Source organism: Balaenoptera physalus, assembly GCF_965194825.1.
Source record: "Balaenoptera physalus genome assembly, chromosome: 6".
Taxonomy (NCBI): Eukaryota; Metazoa; Chordata; class Mammalia; order Artiodactyla; family Balaenopteridae; genus Balaenoptera; species Balaenoptera physalus.
The window spans coordinates 127,499,201-127,517,268 of NC_138885.1; the positions used below are offsets into that span (position 1 = coordinate 127,499,201).

The 18,068-nt window shown below is 40.1% G+C and overlaps 1 protein-coding gene across 21 annotated transcripts in view; it reads left to right on the forward strand.

The window, feature by feature from the left end:
• The first annotated feature begins 2,256 nt into the window (after window positions 1-2,256).
• Window positions 2,257-18,068, forward strand: part of AGFG1 (ArfGAP with FG repeats 1) — a 71,696-nt gene continuing 55,884 nt past the window's right edge. For 2 of the 21 annotated variants that reach the window (XM_082464635.1, XM_082464634.1), the window contains exon 1: window positions 2,259-3,942. In XM_082464635.1, coding sequence (XP_082320761.1) covers window positions 3,776-3,942 — 167 coding nt within the window. In that variant the 5' untranslated portion in view covers window positions 2,259-3,775. Of the gene's footprint in view, window positions 3,943-18,068 lie in introns of all 21 variants that reach the window. The other 19 variants (XM_082464630.1, XM_082464637.1, XM_082464624.1 and 16 more) reach the window with 13 other exon arrangements.

The following is an 18,068-nucleotide window of genomic DNA, read 5'->3' on the forward strand; positions in this document are numbered from 1 at the left end:
ATGCCTGAATCATATTTGCATTTGGAAAGATCACTCTGGCTGCAGAGCTAACTTCTCTGAAGGTAACTTCTGCTTTGCAAATCCAATATGCAGGATCGGTATTCAGTTACTGGAAGAAGAAGGTGGCGCCTTGCAGCCGGATCTGGGTTTGAATTCCAGCTTCATGCTTCATTTATGGCGAGGCCTTGGGCAAGCCAGCATTTCAGAGCCTCAGTTTCCTCGTATATAAAATGGGGATAATAATACCTCCTTCTGCATTGTCGTGAGGGTTAAGAAAATTAAAGAAAATAGTTTTGCTTGACACGCTGCAAACTCTCCTTGGGATCTGAGAAAGCAGAAGCCTACTTTGATATTATACGGGGCATAAGAAAGCTAAAATTCAGCAGGTCATAACCACTTTCGGCTTTATTTGGAGAAAACATTTTGGACTTCACCTGAACTTCACCTTCCTACAGAACGACAGTCTGGAAGTACCTTCTCCTGACTCTAAACAACAACACAATAATACAACAACCGTGTATTAAACTGTTTGTACCGGGGCTATGGTCACGCCTTCTGATTTTGGCATTTATCAGACGATAGACCATGCACAGGTGAACAAACAGAAAACATACAAATGGCAAGTGAGCGTTATAAACATAGAAACAAGAAAGCCATTGGTTGTGGGTTGAGTGCATTTGTTGGTGATGAAAAAGAGGCTGCTGGGTGTCACGTTTAGTCAGAGGGGGGCTGAGTAAGCCTTGTTTTGATCAGTCCAGGATTGAACATTTCAGTACTCTCCTCTCCTAAACAGCCAGGGATCCTGGGGCAATGACACTCCAGTTGACCTTAACTCAAGGGTTTTGTCAAAAAGACTCGGGAGTCAACTTTAAGAGGCTCCCCCTATCTGATGTTGAGACAATGTGAGTGCCAAGGATGTGAAATATATCAAATATGTTTTCAAATTCTTGCGTTTGTAACAACACTGAAAAAATATTGATCACCATTGCAAGGTGTTAGGAAACCAATATATTATTTTGAAAATTTGTGAATAAATGAAAGGAATCAAATATTCACCCTGCCTTTCTGATGTGAACTGTGCCAAAGGGCAGCTGAGGGAGTTTTTCTTTATAGGAAAACTTTTCTTTCAGCTGATACATGAAGAAGGAACAACAGAGTTAGAATATCACCATTTTTGAACCCTTAATGAATTAATGACTCTAGACATGAATCATCAATGGCTGCCAATGTCATAAAAAGATAGAAAGATACCCCCCCACCCCGCCCCGTTATGCGACTCCTGATGGAAGAACACAAGGATAAAATTTGGCCAAAAAACAACAGCAAAAAAATCGAACTGGATACATGTGGACTGGATCCAATAACATATTCTTAGGAAACAGAGAGGACAGAGAAAAATGTTAAATTACAGAGACTGTGGGAAATGACATGACGAAGGGTCCAGTTCCTAAAAACAAAACGAATTGCAAGGAAAAAGGAGACGGAGGGGCAACCGTAGACTAAAAGAGATTTTAAGAGACATATTACCCAGTTGCAAGGTGGGGATTCAAACAAACAGTAAAAACCTTTTTTAAACATTGATAATCGGAAACTTCAACTCTGATGGGATATTTGATGGTTTTAAGGAATTATTGTTAATTTTTTAGGTGTGTTAATGGTATTGTGGTTAAGTTAAAAATCCATTGGCCAATCCAAAATCTGTCGATCCCTTTCTTTTAATATTAAAAAGATTATTATTAATAGTATTGTTGACTTGAAAAAAAATTCACAACCTAAAAATTGAGAGTTATGTTTTATTCGGTGGGAAGTTTTAGGACTTCAAGTCTGGGAGGCAGCATCTCAAGTAACCCTGAGAGAACTGCTCCGAGGAGGCGAGGGGGGAAGCCAGGGTATATAGGAGTTTTGCAACAAAGGGCAGGTAGTCTGAACACCAAAAATTATTGTTAAAGAATACCAGATATCCCAAGTTAAGGAATTTAGTGCTTTTCTATGTATGGGAAGAGGCAAGAGTCCGGGCTCACTGAAATCATTCCTTTGATAGGCACCTCAGCTATCTGGGGCCGATATCCCATGTTGTCACATCCTGAGTTTCCTCAGGGCTCCCTGTAGGGAGTGGCTGCAGTCTGATGGCTGCTAGACGGCAGGTATTCTTTCCTTCCTGAGTTTCCTCAGGGCTCACCAGCCCACCATCGGCTGTGGCTGCAATCACTGATGACAGTGATATGGCAGGCAATATTCCATTTCTCAGTATTATATTAATTATATTAATATGAAGTCTCATTTGGTTGATTTATCCAGTCACTTTCATGGCAGATCTGGAGGCTGGCCTTGGCAATTAGGAAACCTGGGTTCTAATCTTACTTTCAGTCATTCACCGGCTGAATGACTTTGGACTCACTGGGTCTCCCTGTATTCTTTTGGGAAATGAGGGGCAGGGATGATTTTTAACGTCCTGCTGGTTGTGGATTCTTGGAGTGATTAAGAGATTTGAGTCCGGCAGTCTGACTGTCTGGGCCAACCCGCGTGTATCTTAGGGTAAATTTACTGAATCCTCCAGAGCTTTGGCTTCCAGATTTGTAAAATGGAAAGAACAATAATGCTTACCTCGAAGAGATCTTGTGAAGATTAAATGAGATAATGCATTCATTCCATAAATACTGAGCACCTAGCCTCCAGCCCTGGGAGGGGCAGAGGGTGGAGTCGTGAAGAAAACACTGGGGTGCAGGCTGTTTTTAGAGCCTAAAGGGAGATCCCAGATAAAACATAGTAAACACTAAAGGAGTAGGATTTTAAACAGCTAGAACTATGAAGACAATACAACACAGCCACTTCATGGAGAGTGACTTTCCAGGAACACGGAAATACTGCACTTTCCAGGCTGCATGGATGCATGGATGCCGTGGCCTTCCACGTGTAGCAGTGGTCCTCAGCCCCGTTGATTTCACTTCCCTCTATCATCGCTCCACATACAGCAATGTCAGGGGATTTTTGGTTGCCACAGCTGTGGGAGGGATGGGGAGGTGGTTCTGGCATCTAGTGGATAAAGGCCAGGGATGACGCTCAATATCCTAACACCGCACAGGAGAGCCTCCGCACCAAAAAATTAACTAGTCCAAAACGTCAACAGTGGCATGGTTGAGAAACCCCGCTGTAGAGAGAACAGCAAGGGCAAGGGTCCTGAGTCAGGAGGGAGCTTGCTGTGTTCGGGATACATATGGAAATCCATTGAGGCTGAATAAACCAGGATGAAGTGAGAGAGGTAGACTGGGCTAGATGATGAAGCGCTGTTTAGGGCACACGGTGAGGAACTTGAAATTATCCCCAAAGCAGTGGGCAGCCCTTGGAGAGCTTCAGGCAGCGGGGGAAAGCAACCCAAGTAATGCGCTTAGCCCTGTAAGCGTGGCCGCAGTAACTCCTCCTGGCCAGCAGAGGGCGCCGGCCGACACTTGGCCTCCGGCCTCCCGGGGCGGGCTTTCTCTTGCCGTCCTCCTTCCTCGTCTTTTCCCCTCAGGAGAAGTCGGGAAGGTGGCGGCGGCGGCGGCGGCGGCGGTTGTCCCAGCCGGGCCGGTTGGTGTGGCCCGTCAGCCCACGCTCCGCAGCGTCCGCGCCGCGCCCAGCCCAGTCGAGTTCCGCCGCGGCGGCCGGGTCCGGCGCGGGCGGCGCGCGCTGACGGAGGGCGGCGGCCGCGGCCAGGGCGGCCGGTGGGACCGCGGGTCCCCGGCGCAGCGCCGCCCGGCTCCCGGCCCTGCCGGCCTCCTCTCTCGGCGCCGCAGCCATGGCGGCCAGCGCGAAGCGGAAGCAGGAGGAGAAGCACCTGAAGATGCTGCGGGACATGACCGGCCTCCCGCACAACCGAAAGTGCTTCGACTGCGACCAGCGCGGCCCCACCTACGTGAACATGACGGTCGGCTCCTTCGTCTGTACCTCCTGTTCCGGCAGCCTGTGAGTGCGGGGCCGCCGGGCGGGCGGGGGGCCCTTCCCCGGGCGTGGGGAGCGGGCGGTTGGGTGGGGGTCCTGCGGGGGTCCGGCCGGCGGCGGCGGTTGGGGCGCGGGCTCGCGGGGCGGGGCGGTTGAGGCCAGGGGCCGGGATGCGCTGGGCCCGGGCCGCCGAGCTGGGGATGCGCTTTCGATTTCGCCGGGCGAGGGTCCAGGCCCGGGGCAGCCTTTGTGGGTGGGGCGTGGGCGGGGTTGGGGTCCGGAGGGGGCGTCCGGCGTGAGCATCTCTGGTCCCCGCGGAGCCGGCGCCGCCTCCCTCGGGCCTCGGCTCTCCCGGGCGCTGACCCGACGGGGCTGCAGGGGAAAGACGGGAGGAGGCTGGGGAGGGCCGTGCGGGTCTTTTGTGTGCCCCGCCTCTCCGCCGGGGCGCGGCGGTCCCGAGCGATACACCTGCCGGGCGCCGTTGCGGGGTGGGGGGCGAAGCTGGGGTGGGAGAGAGCAGGGACGCTTAGCTTGGGCTTTTTTCTCTCGGGTCGAGAGTACCTAGGTCAGTGCGAGGAAGCCGGCACTTAGGAATAGTAGCGGGATTAAAATGTCTTGATGGCAGAGATGTGATTCCCAAGGGAAAAGTTAGCTAAGATTAATTGCGGGAGAGGGAGGCAGAGAAAGCAGACGTGAGGTTGCGGGGCTTTAGCTTTATGGTCCAAGGAGAGTCTTGAGGAGTTTGGGGGAAGTTTTAGTGGAAATAAGGTATTGACTCGGAGCTGTGTCATTGTAAATATGGTGGTGGTATCTGTAAGATTTCTCTGTCAATAGCTAAGTGTCCTGGCTGTGTACAGAAATGAGGAGAGATGGAAAGACGCATTGTTTCAGAAAAAGGGAGACCACCGTCTTGAATTACTGGGATGGTTTGTATTTCTTCCTCTTTGCTCCATTAAGGTGCGTTTTCATAAGACTTTTGTTGCTGTGATTGAAGGTTTCTTTTGGAGAGTTTGCAGATGATTTTGGAACCGAATAAGTTGCTTTTATATGCTGAATTATTTTGTATTAAGTTATTGATGAAGTGGTAGTTACTAAATGTTCGTAAAACCTTTGGTTTACCAAACATCTACTTAAGTTCTTTCACTTGTACCATTCTTTGAAATAAAGTAATTTGGTACCCCACCTCTCCCCCAAAAAACTTTGTAAGAGTAATACTGAGGCAATGGATATATGAGAAAACTCATTCTTGGAAAATGCAAGGTATGCCTAGTAGTGTACGATTTGTTTTTGTTTTGTTTTCTTCTTAAGTTGGGCAAAGAAGCATTATTACTCTTCCATGACTACTATTTCTTCAACAAACATTTATTGGGTGCCTACTAGGTTATTTGTAAAGCCTTGGGCTGTGCTGATGATTAGAGCAAAATCCTTGTTCTCTTGGTGCTTACTTTCGAGTGGAGGAGATGGGAATACATAATAAGTAATCAAATGAGAAAAATGTCAGGGGCAAGTATGCACTAAAATAGTATGATAGGAGAGACCTTCTCAGAGAGGTCACTTTTATTTTATATATATATATATTTTAAATTTATTTCATCTTATTTTTGGCTGCGTTGGGTCTTTGTTGCTGCACGCGGGCTTTCTTTAGTTGCGGCGAGCGGGGTCTACTCTTGGTTGCAGTTCATGGGCTTCTCATTGCGGTGGCTTCTCTTGTTGCGGAGCACGGGCTCTAGGCCTGCGGGCTTCAGTAGTTGTGGCACGCGGGCTCAGTAGTGGCTCGCAGGCTCTAGAGCACAGGCTCAGTAGTTGTGGTGCACGGGCTTAGTTGCTCCGCGGCATGTGGGATCTTCCCGGACCAGGGCTTGAACCTGTTTCTCCTGCATTGGCAGGTGGATTCTTAACCACTGGGCCACCAGGGAAGCCGCAGAGGTTACTTTTAGATTGTAGAGTCAAGAAAGCACTCTGAGAAGTTGATAATTAGTGATGTTATTGAAGTACAACACAATCCTAGAGCTAGGTGGTATTTAGGAGATAGTCTGGTTCATTCTTTTCATTTACAAATAAAGACTTAGTTTGTGGGTAACTTTTGGTTTTAAAATGAAGCCAGTAGTCCAGTTTGTTTTGAGTATACTTTTATTATGTGCATAATAAGTATGCCAGTGTTTTTACTAAACACAAGGTCCTTTGATACATTTAAAGTATTTAGTTTGAAAAGTATGTATATATTTACTCTTCTGGATTTCTGACATTTCTGTGTAGCTATTTGCAAGTATAAATTTACTTTATTGCAGCAAATGTGTAATATGAAAAATATTTACAAATTTCTTCCTAGAGGTCACATTTCCGAAACATTATATATGAAAGGATATCTCGTTATACATGACAATTGTTTATTTTATTGGAATTTAATCTGTAACAGATAGGACTCCATATCTCTGTTTAGTGGTGATTCTACAAATATTTATTGCTCACTTGGCGTCTGTCATGTACTGTGGGAGGCACTGGTCCTCCTTGGATCCCACTATCCTTAAGGAGCTTGCATTCTAAGTATGTAAACATAGTTATGATACAATGTAATATTTCATATCTTTGAGCTATCCCTGAAATATGTAAATGTATAGGGAAAGCTTCACAGAAGATTTGATGCCTGAGCAAAGACCTTTAAAGACAAGATCCACATGGCAGGTGGCTTCATGTAGTTGAAAGAACAAGTACTTATGAGTTAGATAAACCTCGTTTTGAATCCTGGCTCCAGTTATTAACTGTGTGGTACTGAGAATGTTAGTCTCTTTGAGTTTGAAGTTTCTCATCTATGAAAAGGTGAGGATAAGGTTTACCTTATACATTTGGGATGTAGATTAGTTTTCAATATTAGAGATATTGTATGTTTGACATCTCACATGATGCCTGGGATATATAATATCAATAGCTCCCCAGTATATGAGGGGCATTATTAACAAGGGGGACAGGATATTCCATGAGTAGGGAACAGTATGTGAAAGATGCTGAAATGAGAAGCAGCTTTATAAAAAAATCTTATCAGTTTGGATTCTTTAGATGTAACTCAAAACCTGACTCAAGTTGGTTTAAAAATGTGAGCGGAGGGACTTCCCTGGCGGTCCAGTGGTTAAGACCTCGCCTTCCGGTGTAGCGGGTGCAGGTTCCATCGCTGCTCAGGGAGTTAAGCTCCCACATGCCTCCAGGCCAAAAAACCAAAAAGCGGAAGCAATATTGTAGCAGATTCAATAAAGACTTTAAAAAATGGTCCACATCAAAAAGTCTTTAAAAATATGAGGGGAATTTATTGTTTGTTTTTAAATAAGACTTTATCCAGCGGTTAATGATGTTGCCTAGATTTTCCTCATCCAAAGATGGCTGCTCCCAGCTCCTGGGGCTACGTACTGCCTTAATTTATTTCATTGTTACAACTTTTCCAGAAGTTGTGATTCCGTCTGGGTTAGCTTAGGTCATATGGCTAAGTAGAACCAGTGCCCTCATTGGATGCGTTCTATGATGACGTTATTGGAACAACAAGAATCTCCAAATAGAGTTCCCAAATCAGAAATCTGGGATCCTTGTGAAGGAAAGAATGGATCCTGGATCAAATGTCTGTTGCAGAAATATTGAAAGGACAGTAATTCCTGAGGAGTTTTTTCTTTGGAAAGCAATAATACAGGAAAATACTTTAAGAATAATATAACTATTGGATTTAATAATAACGTCTTTGCTATTTAGATGACATGGTATAATTGAAAGAATATGAATTTTGAAGCCACATTTTGACACTGCCACTAGCTTTGTGACTTAGGGCAAAGTATTAAGGCCACTATGTGTAGGTTGGCCTGGACCCATCCTCTCAGCCTCAGTTTCTTTATTTGTGATAAAAGATGATAATATATAGCTTAAGGTTGTTCTGAGGATTAAATGGTACAAGTCATTGAATATTTATTGAACATATATTATTTTTGAGTATGGGGCTAAGCAGTGGATATACATATATGAACTGAGTCATGTTAGCTGCCGGTCAGAAACCTTGATGTGCCTAAAAAATGCTGATACACGGTAAAGAGTATCTACTATCATGAATTTAAAATTTTAGGATAGTCACATGCCTTTTATCATTTATTTAGCAGTATCTTTGTTTAAATAAATCGAACAAGTATCTTATTGTTAATGTTACTAGACTCAGCTGATCTTTTATTTCCTGTTTTTTTTTTCAGATGACTGCACTCTTTGCTTGTATGATGCTTATTTAGAATATGTAACTGAATTCCGATTGTGAAACTTTAAAATAGACTTGAGATAGATGTATTAAACTGTTTGTCACTGAGGTAGAATGGGGTTGTTCTAACAGATTGATTTGTCACTCTTTCTGCTTCTGTCTACAGAAATATTTAGAATTATGAATGGCATTCTGTTACAGCCAACATAAAATATTACCTTCATGTTAAAGAACTTACAGTTGATTTAAAGACTACGTTTAGACCAAATTATTTATTTTGTGGAGAGTTTTAGCATTTGTGTCATCAGTAAATAATATGAGAATTGTTCTATCCTTTAAAAATGATTCATAAACTTTTCAGAGAGAGTTTAGATAAAAATAAAAAATTTGAGAAACACCGTGTCCCACTTAATACCAGCCCTTTTATGTGAACAGTGCGTTTAAACTTGGAATTTCACAGGAGGATAAATGTAGACAGATAGTAACTTATACTCTATTAATTTTGTGTGCATTTTGAGTCTTTTGGTGAATCTTATAAGAATTTTGACTTTAAAGTTGGACAGATGAAAAGAGGCATTTGTTTTTATACACTCATTAACATTTGAGTGGATTGCAATCAAATACCCTTTTGGAACTCTGTTTATAATATTCAGTACCACATGAGCTCACAGTTGGCGGTGATTTATATCCTTAATTCCCTTTTCACTTTTTTTAGTACTCTAACCTGGCTACATTCAGTGAGATATTTTGACAACTTCCATTTAGTGTGAGTGGGAAAACTGATAATTTTTCAGTTGTGAAGGGCAGAGGTTTTTTTTCTTTTTTAAACAAATATTCATTAAGTCCAGGCACCAGTACATGTGTTGGGGATACAAAAATTAAAGAAATGAAAAATAAGTAATAATAACTACTAGTTAGAATTACTGAGTGCTCACTCTGTGTCAGGCATTATTCTAGTAACAATCATATAAGGAAAGTACTGTTATTCTCCACAACTTTAAATTGTAAAATGTAGCTTACACTCTTAATGTAAAAGAACTTACAGTTGATTTAAATGTTCTTTAAATTTAAAGAACTTACAGCTTGATGTAAATTGTTGTGAATTCTATATTTGAGGGATTTAAATGGTGGATTTTACTTCATTGGATTTTAAAAGGCAGAACAGGTACTTTACGGATGTATCATGCATTTTTGTTTTATAGTTAGGTCATGCTTTTCTTTAAATAGTTTTAGTTAGCTTCAAATGTCTGTTCATTGACTTATTTAGAAACTGTTGCTGTGTATTGTGAGTGTAATGGGATATGGTGCTGCCTGGTTCTGATACTGAGTGTTTTGAGTTTGGCACATAGGTACCAAGGCACTTTTATATCAAGTTCGTATCTGTTCTTCTCTCATTTGTCTGTGAATTTGGATCAGTGTGATTGTAAACACTTTGACCTTTAGTCAGTTTCAAAGTAGTGGTTGTACAATTTATCTAGATTAAATCTATATTACAATTTTGTGAGTTGGATTACAAATAAAAAGAATTAAAACATTCTTTTAAGGAACTTGCTGATCTCTGGACCTCAATTTAAAATTTATTGCCTCTTTAGAAACCTCTGTATCTAATTTCAGTACACTCTTTGGAAAATAAGCAAATCCCCAGACTGATAATTTTCAGTCTTCTCTATGCAACATGCATAATGCTTACATTCTTGAGAAGCTTCTGTGGAGATATTCAGGACTAGGTGCCATTACCCTTCCTGTGTTTTCCTCCACTCAGTAATGCATTTCCCAGTCTACATGGTCAAATCGATGATTATCTAGGAATATAAACCTTGGATTCTTCTAATGTATATTAAAAAAGTAAATCATTCATAACTTTGGGTACTTTGTTGATAGGTTCCTCGTGACATTCTTTACAGCCTCACACATTAGAGCTGTTGCCCTAAAGACACCTGATTGGACATGATTAGAATGAAATTTATTAACTTATAGGAGGGATAGGAACCTTATTTGAATTGTTCTATGTATGGGGAATGAGTTTTTGTTTGTTTTTAAGTTAGAACATATTTTTCCAAAGACTCCTGAGTAAGACATGGTCTCTTTTTGATTGGTACCATAACTGCTTTTTAGAGGGAGGGAAGTCATAGTTACACTTTGCTTTTATTCTAGTTGCTTATTTTAAGAGATGAATTAACAAACTGGAGCATGGTGTAAGGAAGTTGATTAGGATAAGGAGATTTGAAATTCTGTATGAGAGGAATATTTGCAGGGACCAGAAGTGTTATTAGCTTAAAGAAGAAAAAACTAGAGAGTGAGGGTGGGGCGCTGTTCATGTAGTCACTGTCTTTGGGTAAATTAAGGCCTTTATGTGGAAAAGGTAATAGGGTAATAGGTTTATTCTGTAGGGGGAGATACAAGACCAGGTATGGAAGTTACAGAGAAACATACATGTTTAGAAAAGGAAGAGGAATTTTCCTTGTAGTGTCAGATTCTAAAAATTCTTGTTCTTCCCCCATTTTTTGGTTAAATTTTGCAAGATCTTTGATGGGGGAAGTATGAAAATCAGCAGAACTAATAATGTGGGAAGATGTGAAAACTTCCTCATTTCTCTCTTCTAACCTTTATCTCTTACTCTGTGAATCTTGGTGGCTCTAACTTGGAACAGTTGTGTTCAGTAGGTACTTCTATAAAAAGATGGCTAGTGTCTAGTAAAGAGACCTGATATTTTTGAAATAGGAGGGATTTAAAATTTTAAAAATTCCTCATGTTTTCTAGGAATGTTTTTTCATCAAAGAAACCAGCCTACGTATATGTCAGTTAAATTTGATTTTGAAGGGAAAGAACCATTTATTTTCCATTCTTTTTTATGTTTAGTTTTTTTTCCATTTTATTTATTTATTTATTTATTTATTTATTTATTTATTTATTTATTTATTTATTTATTTATTTATTTATTTTTGGCTGTGTTGGGTCTTCGTTTCTGTGCGAGGGCTTTCTCTAGTTGCGGCAAGCGGGGGCCACTCTTCATCGCGGTGCGCGGGCCTCTCACTATCGCGGCCTCTCTTGTTGCGGAGCGCAGGCTCCAGACGTGCAGGCTTAGTAATTGTGGCTCACGGGCCCAGTTGCTCCGCGGCACGTGGGATCCTCCCAGACCAGGGCTCGAACCCGCGTCCCCCGCACCGACAGGCAGATTCTCAACCACTGCGCCACCAGGGAAGCCCCTATGTTTAGTTTTCAATTGAATTTTAATTTTTATCAGAAGAATATATGCACGTAGTTTAAAAAGGCCAGGACTTACAGCGAGCAGCAGCAGTCGCCTCTTCCCTTTCTCTGTTTCTGATTACCATAGACAGTCGGTTCTTTTGTTCTTTATTTACCTTGGTATTTCTAGCTAACATGCTTACAGCTATTTTTTGATTTTTCAATTTTTGTTTTTGTCTGTTGACTTCTCTACTGTACAAGAGGGAAGATAAGGCTTTGGCCCTCTTAACACTCCTCTCACTCTCACTCTCCACCTATACTCTGCATCTACTCCTTCAGTATAACATCACAATTTTTGGTTAAATCACTGTTTAGTATTTACCTTATTGCATTATGTACATACTGTTCTCAGCTAAGTCGTACAGTATATTACTACTGCATTTTCTTTCTTGTACAGCCTTTTCCCCCTGAAGTTTGTAATTGTCTAGGTTTCTTCGCTTGCATTGTTTTCCATGTGTGTATCATTAATATATCCCCAGATAAATTATCTCTGGCTGAGGTATATAACTGTTTTCAATATGACCAGATATGTCAGGTACTTTTTCTTTTTTTCCTGGGTACTTCTGTCATCCTCTGGTCTGGAAATGCTGCTCTCTAGGCCTGCTCCGCAGCTGTCATCCTGGGACTTTCTCCTGCCTTCATTGTGGAAATTCCCTTCATGCCTAACCGGTGTTGAAACCTCTTTTTCCAGGACCCCCGCATTTCCATCAGCCTCCTGATTCAAGGTTAATGCGAGATCAGTTTTGAGAGCTACATGGCTGAAAATGTCTTATTCTGCCCTCACATTCACAAAGGTGAAAATACTTTACCCTTGGAATTTTTAAGGCATCGCTTAATTGTCTTTAATTAATTAATTAATTAATTTTTGGCTGCATTGGGTCTTTGTTGCGGTGCGCAGGCTTCTCATTGCGGTGGCTTCTCTTGTTGTGGAGCACAGGCTCTAGAGCGCAGGCTCAGTAGCTGTGGCGCACGGGCTTAGTTGCTCTGCGGCCTGTGGGATCTTCCCGGACCAGGGCTCGAACCTGTGTCCCCTGCATTGGCAGGCGGATTGTTAACCACTGCTCTTAGCAGGGAAGTCCCGCTTAATTGTCTTTAATCCTTCAGTACTGCTATTGAGAAGTTTGATTCTATTCTCAGTCCTCATTCTTTGTGCCCTATTTTCCACTCCCTCTTTGGGAGTATATATGATCTTTTTATCCCTGCTATTCTGAACCTATATTGAAGTATTTTGGTATAGGTCTTTTTGTTCAATGTCTTGGGCTTTATTTTGGACTTGTCGGATTGGAAACTTACGCTTGGCTAGTTTATAGATACTTTTTCTCCAGTCTTCTTACTGGGGAATAAAAAAAACCTGGCTGTCATTCTTCTAGGCGCAAGTTGAGGGAGGGAACTGGGGGCATAGAACCTATTATCATTCAGTGTGTAGAGTCTCAGATAAGCCTCCATTTTTTAGCATAGTACCCAGTAGTGATCCTCAGCTGTGCCTGAGTCCAGAGTCTGTTTGGTTTAGCCTCTCCAGATCAGATTTTCCTTCAGACTTCTGCCTAGGACTTCTTAGGGGTAGTCTTATGGAAGTAGGGAAACTGGGAATCTATTTTTGACCCTATGTAAATCCCCCAACTTGTGGCTTGATTCCTTTCATGAAGCTTCCAGGGGTTCTGTGGTGGGAATCATCTTTAGTTGGCTTCTCCCACCTCTACAGGAGCATCTGTTTTGGCTTTCTTTAGTTTGCACAGTCAGTTACTGCTGGTAATTTTCTAGATTTTGGTATGCCTTTGGCTTCCTTCTTTGTTCTCTGTTCTTCTCTTTGTGGGTTAATGCCTTTTTATTACTTTGCTATCATTTCAGTAGAGTTTAGAGAGGTAGTAAAGACATTCTTGGGTTTTGTCCACTTTTAGCAAGAATACCTTAATTAGGTTTAAATTGTTGCTGGTATTATTTTTTAGGTGCTTGCCCTAAATGTTACAAGGACCTTACAGTGTAGTGTTTCTGGCTTTGAAAAACAAAAACCCGAAATAACAATTATAGTTTGCACCATGGGTGTGTGTGTGTGTATTTTCAGTGTTTTAAAGTTGGGTTCTGGATAAACTAATATTCTGGACTATCTAATACATACATATCTTGGTATCAAAAGTCTGTAGATTTTTGATAACCTGTTAAAGGCATCTTCCGTTTGTTGTAGATTTTAAATGTATAATTTTTATAATATGAAACATTGTATGTAATATTTTTACTAAATAACTAAGATTGGAATAGATTTAAATGTCAGATTAGCTTTATTACTTTATGCCAGCATTAACAACCACCTAAATTTCCACAGCCTAGTAAAATATTTTAACCAGCTTTTCCCTCAGCAGGAGAAAAACAATTAATAAAACTAGCTAAATAAGCTTTCTTACCTATTCATCTAGCACACATTGTAATTTGAGTTGAACAAATGGCTATTTGGAAGATTGTTTGAGGCGTAGTTAAGAGTAGCATACTGGTGGACATATGGAATGAGTCACACCATCTGGTTGCAGTCATACCTGGGTGGTGGTCGTTAAAACTAAAACTCCTGGGAATCTGCATATGACTTAATTGTACTGCAGAAGCATATTGGGCTCCACCAGTAGATAACTTTGGAACTTCTTGAAACCAATTAAGTGACAAACATGCTTTCAAAATATTAATACTGCTATTATTAAATGAGTCATTAAAAAAATTTTTTTTTGCACTAAACTGGAGACTTAAAACGTGTATTTTAGGATCCAGAATGGGTGGTACTTCAATATTGGCACAGTAAAAATGATGTGGTTTACTTGCCTAACACTTTCATCCAATAGTTATGACTAATGTCATTACAGTAAAGTTTTTTATAAACACTGGATTCACATGATAGCTAAACTTGGCTTAGCGAAAAAGGGGAAGTGGCACCAGCTTCCAGGAATATATCTTGAAAATAACTAGATAAATGAATAATTCAGTTTTGATTGAGGATTTCATTCATTTAAGTGATCAAATTTGGTAGATGGAGAAGGTAGTCTGCCAATGAAAAAAATTTAGTTTGTGTAAAAATTGTGGTTCTATAGATAGTAACATGGACTCTTAAGTTGACATACATTAAAACCAACTTTTTTGTTGTGTAGTTTTCAGAGTCTTAACATCTGTATAGATTCATGTAACTACTACCACAATCAGAACATGGAATGGACCTGTTCAGTTACCCCTCAAGACTCTCTAACCCTTGTCTTTCCTTAACCCCTGGCCTCTACTGATCTATTCTCCAACAACTATAGTTTTTCTTTCTGAGAATGTCATTTATACAGTATATAACCTTTTTAGGTTGCCTTCTTCACTCAGCATAATACCTTTAAGATTAATTCAGGTTAGTTGTTATTGGATGGGCCAAAAGGTTTGTTCCATTTTTTCTGTAAGATGGCTTTAGTAGCACTTAGTTGTCTTTAACTTCATTTGAAACAATTTTGTTAGATTGTATGTGGCAGCTGTCATATCAGCATGCATTTAAAAAGACTTACCAAAATTGGCCATTTTAATATTGAAGATGGAAGAGAAAAAAGCAACATTTTCGGCATATTATGCTTTATTATTTTGAGAATGATAAAAATGCAACTGAAACACACGAAAAGATTTGTGCAATGTATGGAGAAGGTGCTGTGACTGATCGAACGTGTCAAAAGTGGTTTGCAAAGTTTCGTGCTGGAGATTTCTCCGTTGGACGATGCTCCATGGTCAGGTAGACCAGTTGAAGTTGACAGCGATCAAATCAAAACAATAAATGAGAACAGTCTACGTTATACCACGCAGGAGATGGCTGACATACTCAAAATATCCACATCAAGCGTTGAAAATCATATGCACCAGCCTTGGTTATGTGAATCACTTTGATGTTTTGGTTGCACATAAGTTAAGTGAAAAAAACCTTCTTGACCGTATTTCCGCATGCGATTCTCTACTGAAATGTAACGAAAACATTCAGTTTTTAAAACACATTGTGACTGGTGATGAAAATTGGATACTGTACAACAATGTGGAATGGAAGAGATCGTGAGGCAAGCGAAATGAACCACCACCAACCACACCGAAGGCCGGTCTTCATTCCAGAGAAGGTGACGTTGTGTATATGGTGGGATTGGAAGGGAGTCCTGTTATGGGCTCCTTCTGGAAAACCAAACGGTTAATTCCAACAAGTACTGCTCCCAGTTAGACCAACTGAAAGCGGCACTCGACAAAAGGCGTCCAGAATTAGTCAACAGAAAACGCGTAATCTTTCATCAGGATAACACAAGACCGCATGTTTCTTTGATGACCAGGCAAAAACTGTTCTAGCTTGGCTGGGAAGTTCTGATTCATCCATCGTATTCAGCAGACATTGCATCTTCGGCTTTCCATTTATTTCGGTCTTTACAAAATTATCTTAATGGAAAATATTTCAATTCCTTGGAAGACTGTAAAAGGCACCTGGAACAGTTCTTTGCTCAAAAAGATAAAAAGTTTTGGGAAGATGGAATTACGAAGTTGCCTGAAAAATGGCAGAAGGTAGTGGAACAAAAGGGTGAATATGTTGTTCAATAAAGTTCTTGGTGAAAATGAAAAATGTGTCTTCTATTTTTACTTAAAAAACTGAAGGCACTTTTTGGCCCACCCAATACATATTCCAGTAGTCAATTTCTCCTTATTGCTGAGTAGTATGTCATTGCTTGGGAGTTTACCCATTCCTCATTTGAGGGACACTTGGGTTGTTTCCAGTTTTTGATACATATGAAACAACCCAGTTGTTTCATACAGATATTTATATACAGATTTTTTGGTGAACACAAGTTTTCATTTCACCTGGGTAAATATCTAGGAGTAGAATTGTTAGGTCTTATGGTAAGTGTATGTTTAATTTTTTTTTAAAAAAAAGACTGTTTTTGTTTGTTTTGATTTGATTTCCCCTTTATACTGGTTAGGAAGCTGTAAATTCTATGTTATTTTATGTTCACTGTTGAAATTTTATTATCCATCCTAGCATTCTAGAGTTAATCAGTATTTTAACCTTCCCCTAATAATACAAAGTCTTTAAAAATACAAAGTACTCTCACTTAAGTGTTATTTTTGATAAAATGTTAAATTTTCCCCCTCCCCTCCACCATACATAGGACATTTTGAAATCAGATGCTATTTGTTTAGATTTGCCAATGTGTTTCCCAGTTTTTTTGCTCACCCCTTTGCATCCCACGACCTTCTTGGGGTTATTTTTCTTCTTAAAGTGTATACAGTCATCCCTTAGTATCCATGGGGGATTGGTTCCAGGATGCCCCACAGATACCAAAATCTGACGATGCTCAAGTCCTTTATATAAGATGCATATGACCTATACACATCCTCCTGTTTACTTTAAATCATCTCTAATTACTTATAATACCTAATAAAATGTAAACGCTATGTAAATGGTCGTAAGTACAATGTAAATGCTATGTAAATAGGTGTAAATACAATGTGAATACTGTGTAAATAGTTGCTGGGCACATGGCAAATTCCAATTTTGCTTTTTGGAACTTTCTGGAATTTTTTTCCCCCAGTGGTTCTGATCTGCAGTTGGTTGAATTCCTGGATGTAGAACCCAGGGACACAGAGAGCCAACTGTATGTTTCTTTCTTGAAGATCTCCTGGGGTAAACTCTGGTTTTTGTTTATCTGGAAATGTCATTTTGATCTTAGACTTCAAAGATATTTTTGCTGAGTTCACAACTTTTTTTTTTTAACTACTTAAAGGTAATAATATTCCACTATTTTCTGGTTTCCATTGAAAAATCTTTCAGTCAGATTTTGTTTCCTTTGTCTTTTCTTTCTGAGTGCTTTTAAGATGTGCTGTTTATCTTTGAAGTTTCACCCAAATGTTTTTAAGTGTGAATTTTATTTGTCCTGATTTTGATAAGCTGTGCTTCCTATATCTGTAGACGCATGACTTTCATTGGATTTTTAAAAATCTCAGCCATTAGCTCTTCAAATATTGCCTCTCCTTCATTCTTTCAATTCTGTCTCTCAAAAGCAAGAATAGCACCCCCACCCCCGTTTTTTTTTCCTTTTCTAAAAACGCTTGGTTTTTCTGTCTCCTTAAGTGTCTGTGCTGCCTTCTGGGTTATTTCTTATTTCTGTTTTCTAATTCACCAAATCTCTCTTTTGGTGTGTCTTATCTGCTCTTTAACTAATTTGTTGAATTTTTAATTTCCACATTTATAATTTTTCATTTCTGAAAGTTCTGACTTTTAAATTTAATGGTTATTCTGATAATTACACATTTCCTCTTCATTTTTATTCCATCTTTTGTTTGTTTTAACGTTTCCTACATGCTATATTTACTTTGTATTTTGTATTTGATAAATCCAATGGCTAAAGTCTTGGGAAGAGGTGGCATAAAGCTTTTGTTTTTACTGACTCAAGCTCAGTGATTTGTTTTGTTGTTGTGTGATGATTTTTATTATATCTCATCTTTTATTGAAATTAATATTTCCAAATCCTGATAGCATAATTTATAAATTAGAAATACATTTCTCTTGAGAGGATTTGTATATTCTTCTGCGATCTAGGGATACTACCACCCTGAAGCTACTTAATTCTCCATCCAGGGTCTTGGGTTTAACAGGGATATCTCAGGTTTACCTCTCATCTTGTCTTAGTTATTGTTGGTATTTGCCTTCTGA